The 14,403-nt window shown below is 47.2% G+C and overlaps 1 protein-coding gene across 4 annotated transcripts in view; it reads right to left on the bottom strand.

Annotated features, from left to right (window-relative positions):
- LOC139259678 (myc box-dependent-interacting protein 1-like) overlaps nucleotides 1–14,403 on the bottom strand; it is a 72,858-nt gene that overhangs the window by 29,157 nt on the left and 29,298 nt on the right. Inside the window, exons 4-5 of one of the 4 annotated variants that reach the window (XM_070875240.1) lie at nucleotides 8,828–8,938; nucleotides 2,299–2,448 (exon numbers count right to left, since the gene is read on the bottom strand). The exons of 1 other annotated variant lie outside the window; for it this stretch is intronic. In XM_070875240.1, the coding sequence (XP_070731341.1) occupies nucleotides 2,299–2,448; nucleotides 8,828–8,938 (261 nt within the window). The remainder of the gene's footprint in view (nucleotides 1–2,298; nucleotides 2,449–8,827; nucleotides 8,939–14,403) is intronic. 2 more of the 4 variants (XM_070875241.1, XM_070875242.1) reach the window with 2 other exon arrangements.

Here is a 14,403-nt window from a genome sequence, read left to right as displayed (position 1 = left end):
GGATCCCCTTGGAATGAGTGGTTATAGCATGATTGAATTTCAAATTCAGATGGAGGGTGAGAAAGTTGGATCTCTAACCAGATTAAGCAGCTTAAATAAAGGAGACTATGAAGGTATGAGGGCAGAAGTGGACTGGGAAAATAGATTAAAGTGTAGGGCGGTTGCTGAACAGTGGTGTACATTTAAGGAGATATTTGACAACTCAGGAAAACTATATTCCAGTGAGGAGGAAAGGGCGTAAGAGAAAAGATAGCATCTGTGGCTAACTAAAGAAATAAAGGGTGTTATCCAATTAAAAACAAGGGCATAAAAAGTGGCCAAAACTAGTGGGAGGACAGAAGACTGGGAAGCTTTTAAAAGCCAGCAAAGAATGACTAAAAAAATGATTAGAAAAGGGAAGAGAGACTATGAAAGTAAACAAGCACAAAATATAAAAACAGATAGCAAAAGTTTCTATAGGTATTTAAAAAGAAAGTGTGGTTAAAGTAAATGTTGGCCCCTTAGAGGACAAGACTGGGGAATTAGTAATGGGGAACATGGAGATGGCAGAAACTCTGAACAAATATTTTGTATCAGTCTTTATGGTAGAGGACACTAACAATATTCCAACAGGGGATAGTCAAGGGGCTATAGTGGGGGAGGTCACAATCACTAAGGAGGTGGTACGCCGTAAGATAATGTAACTAAAGGCGGATAAAATCCTCTGGACCTGATGGCTTACATCCTCGGGTCTTGAGAAGTAGCGGCAGGGATTGTGGATGCATTGGTTGTAATTTACCAAAATTTCCTGGATTCTGGAGAGGTCCCAGCAGATTGGAAATCTGCAAATGTGACGTCCCTATTTAAAAAAGGAGGCAGACAAAAAGCAGGAAACTATAGACCAGTTATCATCTGTGGTTGGGAAAATGTTGGAGTCCATTATTAAAATAACAGTAGCAGGACATTTGGAAAAGCAAAATTCAGTCAGGCAGAGTCAGCATGGATTTGTGAAGGGGAAGTCATGTTTGACAAATTTTTTGGAATTCTTTGAGGATGTAACAAACAGGGTGGATAAAAGGGAACCAGTGGATGTGGTGTATTTGGACTTCCAGAAGGCATTTGACAAGGTACCACCATAAAAGGTTACTGCACAAGATAAAAGTTCACAGGTTTGGGGGTAATATATTAGCATGGATAGAGGATTGGCTAACTAACAAACAAACAGAGAAGCGAGAGTCAGGTTAAAGGGTTCATTCTCTGGTTGGCAATTACTGGGATGCCGCAGGGATCAGTCCTGGGACCCCAACTATTTACAATCTATATTAACGACTTGGAAGAAGGGACTGAGTGTAACGTAGCCAAGTTTGCTGACGATACAAAGATGGGAGGAAAAGCAATGTGTGAGGAGGACACAAAAAATCTGCAAAAGGACATAGACAGGCTAAGTGAATGGGCAAAAATTTGGCAGATGGAGTATAATGTTGGAAAGTGTGAGGTCATGCACTTTGGCAGAAAAGAATCAAAGAGCAAGTTATTATTTAAATGGAGAGAGATTGCAAAGTTCTGCAGTACAGCGGGACCTGGGGGTACTTATTCATGAAAAACAAAAGGATAGTATGCAGGTACAGCAAGTGATCACGAAGGCCAATGGAATCTTGGCCTTTATTGCAAAGAGGATGGAGTATAAAAGCAGGGAAGTCTTGCTACAGTTATACAGGGTATTGGTGAGGCCGCACCTGGAATACTGCGTACAATTTTGGTTTCCAAATTTACGAAAGGATATACTTGCTTTGGAGGCAGTTCAGAGAAGGTTCACTCGGTTGATTCCGGGGATGAGGGGGTTGACATGAGGAAAGGTTGAGGAGGTTGGGCCTCTACTCATTGCAATTCAGAAGAATGAGAGGTGATCTTATCGAAACGTGTAACATTATGAGGGGGCTTGACAAGGTGGCTGCAGAGAGGATGTTTCCACTGATGGGGGAGACTAGAACTAGAGGGTATGATCTTAAAACTGAGATGAGGAGAAATTTCTTCTCAGAGGGTTGTAAATCTGTGGAATTCACTGCCTCAGAGAGCTGTGGAGGCTGGGTCATTGAATAAATTTAAGACAGAAATAGACAGTTTCTTAAACGATAAGGGGATAAGGGGTTATGGGGAGTGGGTAGGGAAGTGGAGCCGAGTCCATGATCAGATCAGCCATGGTCTTCTCAAATGGTGGAGCAGGCTCGAGGGGCCCAATGGCCTACTCCTGCTCCTATTTCTTGTGCTGTTGGAATTGTAAACATCTTTTGAATTACACAGCCAATAAATGGCACTTACTTCAGCAGCGACAGATGCACTTATATTCTTCTCGAGCAGGTTGGGCTGAACTGACCAATCCACTGCAAAACTGCTCTCAGCAAGACCATCCCCCATAGCCAGACTTGGAGAGTGGTCCATAGACATGCTGCTAGAGGCACTCTTTTCAGGCTGCACAACACAGTGAGGAAACGAGAGAAAAAGAGAAGCATAGTAAACAAAAATGACAGGCATGGAGTGAAGAGACCCACACAACCAGAATGGAATGGAAGAAGAGCAGTTGTTATCGCTACAGTTGTAGTAAGTGGTTTATAGAAGGTCAAAAGATCGCTGAAATAAACATCAAGTAACCAATTTTGTCTTTCCAAGATGATTTGTACGCTGCCTGATACCTGAGCTGGGAGTTTTGCAGACACCACATTTGGCCCTTGCTGAACCCCTGTCCACAGTCAAAGTAAAACACTTTCTGGGAAATACAATAAGGTCCTGCTACTTTAGAGTTCTTCATGAACTATAGGGGTGGGGGTGAGGGTGGAGAAAGCACTCTTCAAATGCATAGCTCCCACTTCAGTGAAAAAGAAGCGCACCCTTTAATTAAGAGATGCATATTCCTGTTGAGTGACACTGATCATGATTAACCCCATGAGAAGTGTGATGGAATACTTGCCTGGATGAGTGCAGCTCCAACAATACTCAAGAAGCTCGACACCAGACAGGACAAAGCTGGATATGCACCCCATCTACCACCTTAAAACATTCACTCCCTCCACCACCGGCGCACCGTGGCTGCAGTGTGTACCATCTACAAGATGCACTGCAGCAACTCGCCAAGGCTTCTTCACCAGCACCTCCAAAACCCGTGACCTCTACCACCTAGAAGGACCAGGGCAGCAGGCAGATAGGATCACCGCCACCTCCAAGTTCCCCTCCACGTCACACGCCATCTTGACTTGTAAATATATCGCCGGTCCTTCATCGTCGCTGGGTCAAAGTCCTGGCACTCCCTCCCTAACAGCACTGTAGGAGTACCTTCACCTCACGGACTGCAGTGGTTCAAGATGGCTGCTCACCACCACCTTCTCAAGGGCAATTAAGGATGGGCAATAAATGCTGGCCTTGCCAGCGACGGCCACATCCCGTAAATGAATAAAAAATGTTTCTCAAACTCTCCTCCTGCAGGGCAGAAATGGATTATAGATTCCTTCAGGGCGACACACCAATCTCCCCCAGAGGGTTACTCTCAGCAACAAAAAATCCCATTTTTCCACAGAGGTGGAATGTCTTCTCATCAAGGTGTCCCACCCAATGGTTCACTAATTACCAAAGTGGCTCACCCAACATGGTCGCGGAAGACATTACTGGACCTTGGAACAGTAGGAAGAGAGCACGCAAAGTACAGCACTAATCTCTGTCGCCACAGGATTCAACATGTCAATCAAAGCAATTCCAGGTGCGTGTGCGCGCACGCGTCTCCTTTCCGGCTTCTATTGGTAAGAAATTCCATTGTATCTTCACAGTTAAACAATGCAACAAATTTACAACCAAACCTCTGCCATCCGCAACAAGAGCAGGGCAGAGGCTGGGTATTCTGTGGTGAGTGTCTCACGTCCTGACTCCCCAAAGCCTTTCCACCATCTACGAGGCACAAGTCAGGAGTGTGATGGAATACTCACCACTTGCCTGGATGAGTGCAGCTCCAACAACACTCAAGAGGCTCAACACCATCCAGGGCAAAGCAGCCTGCTTGACTGGCACACCATCCACCCAGTTAAACATTCACTCCCTCCACCACCGGCACACCGTGGCTGCAGTGTGTACCATCTACAAGGTGCACTGCAGCAACTCACCAAGGCTTCTTCGACAGCACCTCCCAAACCCGCGACCTCTACCACCTAGAAGGACAAGGGCAGCAGGCGCATGGGAACATCATCACCTGCACGTTCACCTCCAAGTCACACACCATCCTGACTTGAAAACATATCATCGTTCCTTCATCGTCGCTGGGTCAAACTCCTGGAACTCCCTCCCCAACAGCACTGTGGGAGCACCTTCACCACACGGACTGCAGCGGTTCAAGGCGGTGGCTCACCACCACCTTCTCCAGGGCAATTAGGGATGGGCAATAAATGCTAACCTTTCCAGCGATGCCCACATCACATGAAAAAAAAAAAAAAAATGCCTTCGATGAGAGGGAAGGGAGTTAAGAACTACACAAATCCTGTCTAAATGTAGATGACAGCTTCAAAAAGGTGATGACGCATCTGTTCAGACCGATTCCAAGTTGGCCCCAGTCAACCAATGGGAATCCAACCTGACTCAACTGCCGAAGTCTCATCACTCGGGTTGCACACTAGGTGCAGTATAACTCCAGCATAGCGTGAAGCCACATTTTAACAAGTGCCCAGGCGGTCCACAGAAACTCCAAGGGGCCATCTTAAACTCAGTCTGGAATTTGTTTTTTTTTTAAATCTAAATCCTGTGACAAGGTGAATGCCCCTTACCCATGCGGGGATATTAAAGAATCACCGTAGCCCATGGGGCTCCACAGTTTGCAAGTGGCTTGCCAACAAAGAAAAAAATCTGGAGGACCTGACACTAAAGGGACTGTCCTGAGTCGCAGAGCCAGGACTCTCATCAGTTGGTTAACAAAGAATTCACCTCACATCTTAAAAAAGAAAGGCCTTCCCCGATTTGATCGCACAAATACTGGAACAAAAAAAAAAAAGAACTGTGTTTTTGAATTCTAAACAAGGATTAATTCTCAAATGAGGAAAGATTGGAGATGCTGGGTTTGTTTTCTCTGGAACAGAGGAGGCCGAGGGGAGACCTTATTGAGGCATATAACATTATGAGGAGCCTAGATAGAAAATATCTATTTCCTTTAGCAGAGGGGTCAGGAGGCATAGATTTAGAGTAATTGGGAGGAGGTTTGGAGGAGATATGAGCGGAAATTCTTTCATCCAGAGGGTGGTGGGGGTCTGGAACTCGCTGCCTGAAAGGGTGGTAGAGGCAGAAGCCCTCCCCACATTTAAAAAGTACTTGAATATGCACTTGAAATGCCGTAACCTACAGGGCTACGGACCAAGAGCTGGAAAGTGGGATGAGGCTGGGCAGCTCTTGGTCGGCCGGCGTGGACACGATGGGCCGAAAACTCGAGACGAGAGCCACGCTGCAAATTGAGAAGTGAAGAAGCCAACATTTGAGGTACAAAAAGATACGGACAGGATGGACACAGACAGAGGTAACACATGATAGACTCGGCTTCAAAGCAAAAGCGGCAGTGAGCAAGCTGCAGAGTGTCCGAGGCTGGATACAGGAGGGATGAAGTGATTTTAGACGGGAACAATGGACAGGAGCATGCGAGAGAGTAGGAAGAGCGCCGAACTGCTCCATCGAAGCTCAGATTCTGCTGCCTGCTGCTCAAAGCAATGCATTTATGAAGGAGCTGTACGGACAGTAAAGGGGTGCAGACAGCAACCGGATAGACAGCAACACAGGCGAGACTTATTGCACATGCTGACAGTTAGATGTGTTTTAAAATAATGATCTATGTCGCTTACCTCCCACAAATCCCAAGGTAAAGACTAGCATGTTGAATAAAATACATAAAACATTTAAATTGAGCAGGCGTTAGTTACACCTTACAGCAAGACTATATTAATTTCCATCTCCCCATTGGAGGAATACTTCAAGGAAAACATTAACACCCAAGTTAATGACAGTTCAATAAAATTCAGAACTGCAGGGGATAGCTGAGAGTGCCTGGTCAGGATCAAAAATATGTACCAGTGGATCGAGAGCACAACGACCATTGAATTTTACAGCACAGAAGGAGGCCATTTTGCCCACCGCACCAGTGCTGGCTCAGAGATATCTACTTAGTCCCGATCCCCTTTACATTTTTTTTCCCCCCAAGTAGTTGGAAGGGGGAACAAATTGTGCAGGGCTATGGGGAAAGAGCAGGGGAGCGGGACTAACTGGACTGCTCTGTGAGAGAGGCAGTGCAGACTCGATGGGCCGAATGGCCTCCCTCTGTGCTCGACTATTCTGTGATTCAAAGAGCCGGCAAAGGTCCAATGGGCCCCTTCTGCACTGTACGATTCCAGCTGGAGAACACCATAAAGCTTGGTCCAATGAGCAGCAGCTTAACAAACGTAGGTGCCACAAATTGTTGGTTACTAACCAGAGGAGAGCCAGAGAGAGGAACCTTGGTGTCCCAGCGTGGGCTTTTCGGCACTTCACAGCTGCCCACTTCGGATTTGAACAGTGGGTCAGAGGAAGAAACGGGGGAGGAATCACGGAGCCCGGAGCTGCCCAAGTGGACGGGCAGTGCGTTCGTCGACTGGTGGGCAGACTGGGGAAGAGAAGGGAGCTTGGAGGGAGCACACTGGGGCAGGGGGATGGGGGGTGCGTTGGAGCACCAGTGCACAAGGCAGGCTTCACGCCCCCATTCCGCTAAGTTTTATGATCTCAAGAGCTGAGCAAAGGCCAGACAGGCTTCCCCCTGCCCCACTCACTCGTGGTTTGGTTGGGGAGTTTGGGGGGGGGGGGGGTGTCGAAGGAAGAGAACAGAGGTCCATTGACTTCCACAATGCTGCCCCGCCCCATTCCGATTCCAATGGGAAACTAGGAACAGCATTTTGCTGCACAATGCATGTCTGCCTTCAGCCACAAGTGGGGAACAACCAGAGGCGGTACAATGAAGAGCACAGAGAACAATGTGTGTGTGGGGGGGGGGGGGGGGGGTGGCTAAGAGGAAAAATCTGGCACCCCTTCTTTGGAGTTGAGGTAGGACCTAGTGTAAATGACATTCAAAACGTCTCCTTCACATCCTGACCGAGTGCAGTCAAGAGTCGGTGGGACAGCAAACAATCAGACTGCTCAACTTAGAATTGGCAAAATGTCATCCCTGCAAACATTTTAGAACTGTGCACACCACCCGTTATTAAAAAGATTATACATGTAGCAACTGCAATCAGCTGCAGTCAATTTACCATATTGCCCTTTGGTGTAGTTTTTTTTTTAAAAACTTCAGGCAACTGGAAGCTGCAAACTGTGATTCGAGAATGCTCTTCAATCACCGAGGCCAGTTCGGTGGGTGACCGGATCGCAACTGTAAACTGCAATGGTCGCTGGGTCAATATCCAGGGAATTCAATACTCCCGACACCATTGTGGGAGCACCATCACCACAATGACCGCAGCAGTTCAAGGACAAACCCCACCATTACCTTCTTGGGGCAACTAGGGATGAGCAATAAATGAATGAAGCTGTTGGCCCACCTCGCCAAAACAAAAGAAAAAAAAAAAAGAGGCTAAATTTTCAAGGCGTGGCATTTTCTGAGCAACCAGCCGGTTTTGGTTATCGATTCCCCTCCGAGAGGCCCAACAGACATCTCGCAGCAGGGGGCGACAGCTCGGTTCGACCAGCAATCAACACCTGGCCGGGGGGGGGGGTCGAAATTCGGTACTGCCGTTTTTGAGGTGGCGACACTGCCTGAACAGTGATTTTACCGCCAGGCGGTAATCGCCCGCCTCAAACATCCAACTTCAGTTTTTCCCAAAGACGAGAGAGCAGCGCTAAAAGTGACGTTGCACACTGTTCCTCGGGCGCCAGCAGAACGGGAGCTCAGGAGGCCGACCGGGTAGGCTGCCGGCATGTGATTTGAAACAAAACTGAGAGAAAAAAAAAAGTTTCCGAAAACTTTCCTGACTCACCCACCCACCCACACGTCCCCACTGGTGCCATTAATTGTTGTCATTCTCAGGTCGGAGCCCAGGAGAGGTGAGAGTTCGGGGCCCAGGAGAGGCGAGGGCCCAGGGGCAGCACGGGCCAGCCCACACTGCGATATGTGCGCGCACTATGCCCGTGCAGCAGAGCAGGTCTCCAGTTAGTCTTGGGTAATCCTTGCCACTGGACCAAGACCTAGCTCTGTCAAGCCCCGTGTGGTGGCTGGTGTGCAACGGTCACCCCACGTACAGGCATCTTCCACCCTTCAGGATGTAGGTCGGGACCTGGAATATTAGGTCCTTCATTGAAATACCTGCAAACCCATCCCTTTTTGGCGTGGAAGCAAGTCATCCTCGTTTTGAGGGACTGCCTATGATGATGATGATGATACTACACAAATCCTAAAAATATTAAAGATGACAACTTACCTTGATTGCTGGACGATCCCGCCCCAGGGATCCCCGATGTGCCGACAGCTATTCCCAGTTGGTACGAGCGCTCGCCGGTGAAGCCAGCGAACCTACCAAATATCGCAGCCGTGGCACCATGTTCGGGGGGGGGGGGGGGGGGGGGTTGCACGCTTGATGACGTCACCACGTGGGTCTTAGCGCAGCTCCCACCGCCCAACCAAATTTCTCTGGAGATCGGGAATCTGCTCCCCGCCGACGGTAAGCCCTTGGCTGCCCGGTAGCAACCTCGCCCCCCCCCCTCAGACGGGCGGCACTACCAACCGAATTTCGACCCCTTTAGACCAATAGAATTTGCGATGCCATGAACGGTTCAATCACTAACCGGAAAAAAAGGCCGAGCTTGAACAAACCTGAGAGACTGGCGAAGTGGCTCTCACTACTGCACTGGACTCTGGCTTCAGAGGATCAAAGTCCAAGTCCAATAGGCTTCCTTCATCCTGCAGAGGCCCAGGAGCCTCAAACTAAGCAGGAGCGCCGTGTATGGCAGTGGGGAAGGGAACAAAAAAAAGAGAGAGAAAGCAGTTTACTCATTTGCCACACAAGTCATATCATGAAGTGTTGAGCAGCTGAATATGAAACAACGCACATGTATGCTTTACAACGGTGGATAGGAACATAGAATTCGACCCCTCGAGCCTGCACCACCATTCAATAAGATCATGGCTGATCATTCAGCCCCCTTGTACCCCTTATATCTGCTTTCTCTCCATACCCCTTGATCCCTTTAGCCGTAAGGGCCATGTCGAACTCCCTCTTGAATATAACCAATGAACTAGCATCAACAACTCTCTGCGGCAGGGAATGCCACAGGTTAACAACACTCTGAGTGAAGAAGTTTCTCCTTATTTCAGTCCTAAATGGCTTACCCCTTATCCTTAGACTGTGTTCCCTGGTTCTGGACTTCCCCAACATCGGGAACATTCTTCCAGCATCTAACCTGTCCAGTCCCGTCAGAATTTTATATGTTTCTTTGAGATCCCCTCTCATCCTTCTAAACTCCAGTGAATACAGGCCCAGTCGATCCAGTCTCTCCTCATATGTCAGTCCTGCCATCCCGGGAATCAGTCTGGTGAACCTTCGCTGCACTTCAATAGCGAGAACGTCCTTCCTCAGATTAGGAGACCAAAACTGAACACAATATTCCAGGTGAGGCCTCACCAAGGCCCTGTAGAACTGCAGTAAGACCTCCCTGCTCCTATACTCAAATCCCCTAGCTATTAAGGCCAACATACCATTTGCCTTCTTCACCGCCTGCTGTACATGCATGCCAACTTTCAGTGACTGATGTACCATGACACCCAGGTCTCATTGCACTTCCCCTTTTCCTAATCTGCCACCATTCAGATAATATTCTGCCTTTGTGTTTTTGCCACCAAAGTGGATAATCTCACATTTATCCACATTATACTGCATCTGCCATGCATTTGCCCACTCACCTAACCTGTCCAAGTCACCCTGCAGCCTCTTAGCATCCTCCTCACAACTCACACTGCCACCCAGTTTAGTGTCATCCGCAAACTTGGAGATATTACATTAATGATTTAGATGAAGAAATTGAGTGTATGTTGTAAATAGTTGGGGTCCCAGCACTGAACCCTGCCGCACCCCACTAGTCACTGCCTGCCATTCTGAAAAGGACCAGTTTATCCCGACTCTCTGCTTCCTGTCTGCCAACCAGTTCTCTATCCACGTCAGTACATTACCGCCAATACCACGTGCTTTAATTTTGCACACCAATCTCTTGTGTGGGACCTTGCCAAAAGCCTTTTGAAAGTCCAAATACACTTCATCCATTGGTTCTCCCTTGTCCACTCTACTCGTTAGGAAAAGGAGGTGAGGTAGCGTTACTGGTTAAAGAGGAAATTAATGCAATAGTAAGGAAGGACATTAGCTTGGATGATGTGCAATCTGTATGGGTGGAGCTGCGGAATGCAAAAAAGGCAGAAAACGCTAGTGGGAGTTGTGTACAGACCACCACACAGTAGTAGTGAGGTTGGGGACAGCATCAAACAAGAAATAAGGGATGTGTGCAATAAAGGTACAGCAGTTATCATGCGCCACTTTAATCTACATATTGATTGGGCTAACCAAACTGGTAGCAATACGATGGAGGAGGATTTCCTGGAATGTATTAGGGATGGTTTTCCAGACCAATATGTCGAGGAACCAACTAGAGCAATGGTGCAGCAGGGAGGGATTCAAATTCCTGGGGCATTGGAACCGGTTCTGGGGGAGGTGGGACCAGTACAATCCGGACGGTCTGCACCTGGGCAGAATCGGAACCAATGTCCTCGGGGGAGTGTTTGCTAGTGCTGTTGGGGAGGAGTTAAACTAATATGGCAGGGGGATGGGAACCAATGCAGGGAGATAGAGGGAAACAAAAAGGAGGCAAAAACAAAAGACAGAAAGGAGATGAGGAAAAGTGGAGGGCAGAGAAACCCAAGGCAAAGAACAAAAAGGGCCATTGTACAGCAAAATTCTAAAAGGACAGAGGGTGTTAAAAAAACAAGCCGAAAGGCTTTGTGTCTTAATGCAAGGAGTATCCGCAATAAGGTGGATGAATTAACTGTGCAAATAGATGTTAACAAATATGATGTGATTGGGATTACGGAGACGTGGCTCCAGGATGATCAGGGCTGGGAACTCAACATCCAGGGGTATTCAACATTCAGGAAGGATAGAATAAAAGGAAAAGGAGGTGGGGTAGCATTGCTGGTTAAGGAGGAGATTAAGGCAATAGTTAGGAAGGACATTAGCTTGGATGATGTGGAATCTATATGGGTAGAGCTGCAGAACACCAAAGGGCAAAAAACGTTAGTGGGAGTTGTGTACAGACCTCCAAACAGTAGTAGTGATGTTGGGGAGGGCATCAAACATGAAATTAGGGGTGCGTGCAATAAAGGTGCAGCAGTTATAATGGGTGACTTTAATATGCACATAGATTGGGCTAGCCAAACTGGAAGCAATACGGTGGAGGAGGATTTTCTGGAGTGCATAAGGGATGGTTTTTTAGACCAATATGTCGAGGAACCAACTAGGGGGGAGGCCATCTTAGACTGGGTGTTATGTAATGAGAGAGGATTAATTAGCAATCTCGTTGTGCGAGGCCCCTTGGGGAAGAGTGACCATAATATGGTGGAATTCTGCATTGGGATGGAGAATGAAACAGTTAATTCAGAGACCATGGTCCAGAACTTAAAGAAGGGTAACTTTGAAGGTATGAGGCGTGAATTGGCTGGGATGGATTGGCAAATGATACTTAAGGCGTTGACTGTGGATGGGCAATGGCAGACATTTACAGACCGCATGGATGAACTACAACAATTGTACATTCCTGTCTGGCATAAAAATAAAAAAGGGAAGGTGGCTCAACCGTGGCTATCAAGGGAAATCAGGGATAGTATTAAAGCCAAGGAAGTGGCATACAAATTGGCCAGAAATAGCAGCGAACCTGGGGACTGGGAGAAATTTAGAACTCAGCAGAGGAGGACAAAGGGTTTGATTAGGGCAGGGAAAATGGAGTATGAGAAGAAGCTTGCAGGGAACATTAAGACGGATTGCAAAAGTTTCTATAGATATGTAAAGAGAAAAAGGTTAGTAAAGACAAACGTAGGTCCCCTGCAGTCAGAATCAGGGGAAGTCATAACGGGGAACAAAGAAATGGCGGACCAATTGAACAAGTACTTTGGTTCGGTATTCACGAAGGAGGACACGAACAACCTTCCGGTTATAAAAGGGGTCGGGGGGTCTAGTAAGGAGGAGGAACTGAGGGAAATCCTTATTAGCCGGGAAATTGTGTTGGGGAAATTGATGGGATTGAAGGCCGATAAATCCCCAGGGCCTGATGGACTGCATCCCAGAGTACTTAAGGAGGTGGCCTTGGAAATAGTGGATGCGTTGACAGTCATTTTCCAACATTCTATTGACTCTGGATCAGTTCCTATGGAGTGGAGGGTAGCCAATGTAACCCCACTTTTTAAAAAAGGAGGGAGAGAGAAAACAGGGAATTATAGACCGGTCAGCCTGACATCGGTAGTGGGTAAAATGATGGAATCAATTATTAAGGATGTCATAGCAGTGCATTTGGAAAGAGGTGACATGATAGGTCCAAGTCAGCATGGATTTGTGAAAGGGAAATCATGCTTGACAAATCTTCTGGAATTTTTTGAGGATGTTTCCAGTAGAGTGGATAAGGGAGAACCAGTTGATGTGGTATATTTGGCCTTTCAGAAGGCGTTCGACAAGGTCCCACACAAGAGATTGATGTGCAAAGTTAGAGCACATGGGATTGGGGGTAGTGTACTGACATGGATTGAGAACTGGTTGTCAGACAGGAAGCAAAGAGTAGGAGTAAATGGGTACTTTTCAGAATGGCAGGCAGTGACTAGTGGGGTACCGCAAGGTTCTGTGCTGGGGCCCCAGCTGTTTACACTGTACATTAATGATTTAGATGAGGGGATTAAATGTAGTATCTCCAAATTTGCGGATGACACTAAGTTGGGTGGCAGTGTGAGCTGCGAGGAGGATGCTGTGAGGCTGCAGAGCGACTTGGATAGGTTAGGTGAGTGGGCAAATGCATGGCAGATGAAGTATAATGTGGATAAATGTGAGGTTATCCACTTTGGTGGTAAAAACAAAGAGACAGACTATTATCTGAATGGTGACAGATTAGGTAAAGGGGAGGTGCAAAGAGACCTGGGTGTCATGGTACATCAGTCATTGAAGGTTGGCATGCAGGTGCAGCAGGCGGTTAAGAAAGCAAATGGCATGTTGGCCTTCATAGCAAGGGGATTTGAGTACAGGGGCAGGGAGGTGTTGCTACAGTTGTACAGGGCATTGGTGAGGCCACACCTGGAGTATTGTGTACAGTTTTGGTCTCCTAACCTGAGGAAGGACATTCTTGCTATTGAGGGAGTGCAGCGAAGGTTCACCAGACTGATTACCGGGATGGCGGGACTGACCTATCAAGAAAGACTGGATCAACTGGGCTTGTATTCACTGGAGTTCAGAAGAATGAGAGGGGATCTCATAGAAACATTTAAAATTCTGACGGGGTTAGACAGGTTAGATGCAGGAAGAATGTTCCCAATGTTGGGGAAGTCCAGAACCAGAGGTCACAGTCTAAGGATAAGGGGTAAGCCATTTAGGACCGAGATGCGGAGGAACTTCTTCACCCAGAGAGTGGTGAACCTGTGGAATTCTCTACCACAGAAAGTTGTTGAGGCCAATTCACTAAATATATTCAAAAAGGAGGAGTTAGATGAAGTCCTTACTACTAGGGGGATCAAGGGGCATGGCGAGAAAGCAGGAATGGGGTACTGAAGTTGAATGTTCAGCCATGAACTCATTGAATGGCGGTGCAGGCTAGAAGGGCCGAATGGCCTACTCCTGCACCTATTTTCTATGTTTCTAGAGGGCTGGCCATCCTAGGCTGGGTGATGTGTAATGAGAAAGAACTAATTAGCAATCTTGCTTTGCGAGGCCCCTTGGGGAAGAATGACCATAATATGTTAGAATTCTTTATTAAGATGGAGTGACACAGTTAATTCAGAGACTAGGGTCCTGAACTTAAGGAAAGGTAACTTTGATGGTATGAGACATGAATTGGCTAGAATAGATTGGCAAATGATATTTAAAGTATTGACGGCAGATCGGCAATCGCAAGCATTTAAAGATCACATGGATGAACTTAAACAATTGTACATCCCTGTCCGGAGTAAAAAATAAAACTGGGAAGGTGGCTCAACCGTGGCCAACAAGGGAAATTAAGGATAGTGTTAGATCCAAGGAAGAGGCATATAAATTGGTCAGAAAAAGCAGCAAATCTGAGGACTGGGAGAAATTTAGAATTCAGCAGAGAAGGACAAAGGGTTTAATTAGGAGGGGGAAAATAGAGTATGAGAGGAAGCTTGCTGGGAACATAAAG

This window comes from Pristiophorus japonicus, chromosome 3 (assembly GCF_044704955.1).
Source record: "Pristiophorus japonicus isolate sPriJap1 chromosome 3, sPriJap1.hap1, whole genome shotgun sequence".
Classification (NCBI taxonomy): domain Eukaryota; kingdom Metazoa; phylum Chordata; class Chondrichthyes; family Pristiophoridae; genus Pristiophorus; species Pristiophorus japonicus.
The sequence above is the reverse complement of the archived record's forward strand: the minus strand, read 5'-3'. Positions and strand labels throughout refer to the sequence as shown.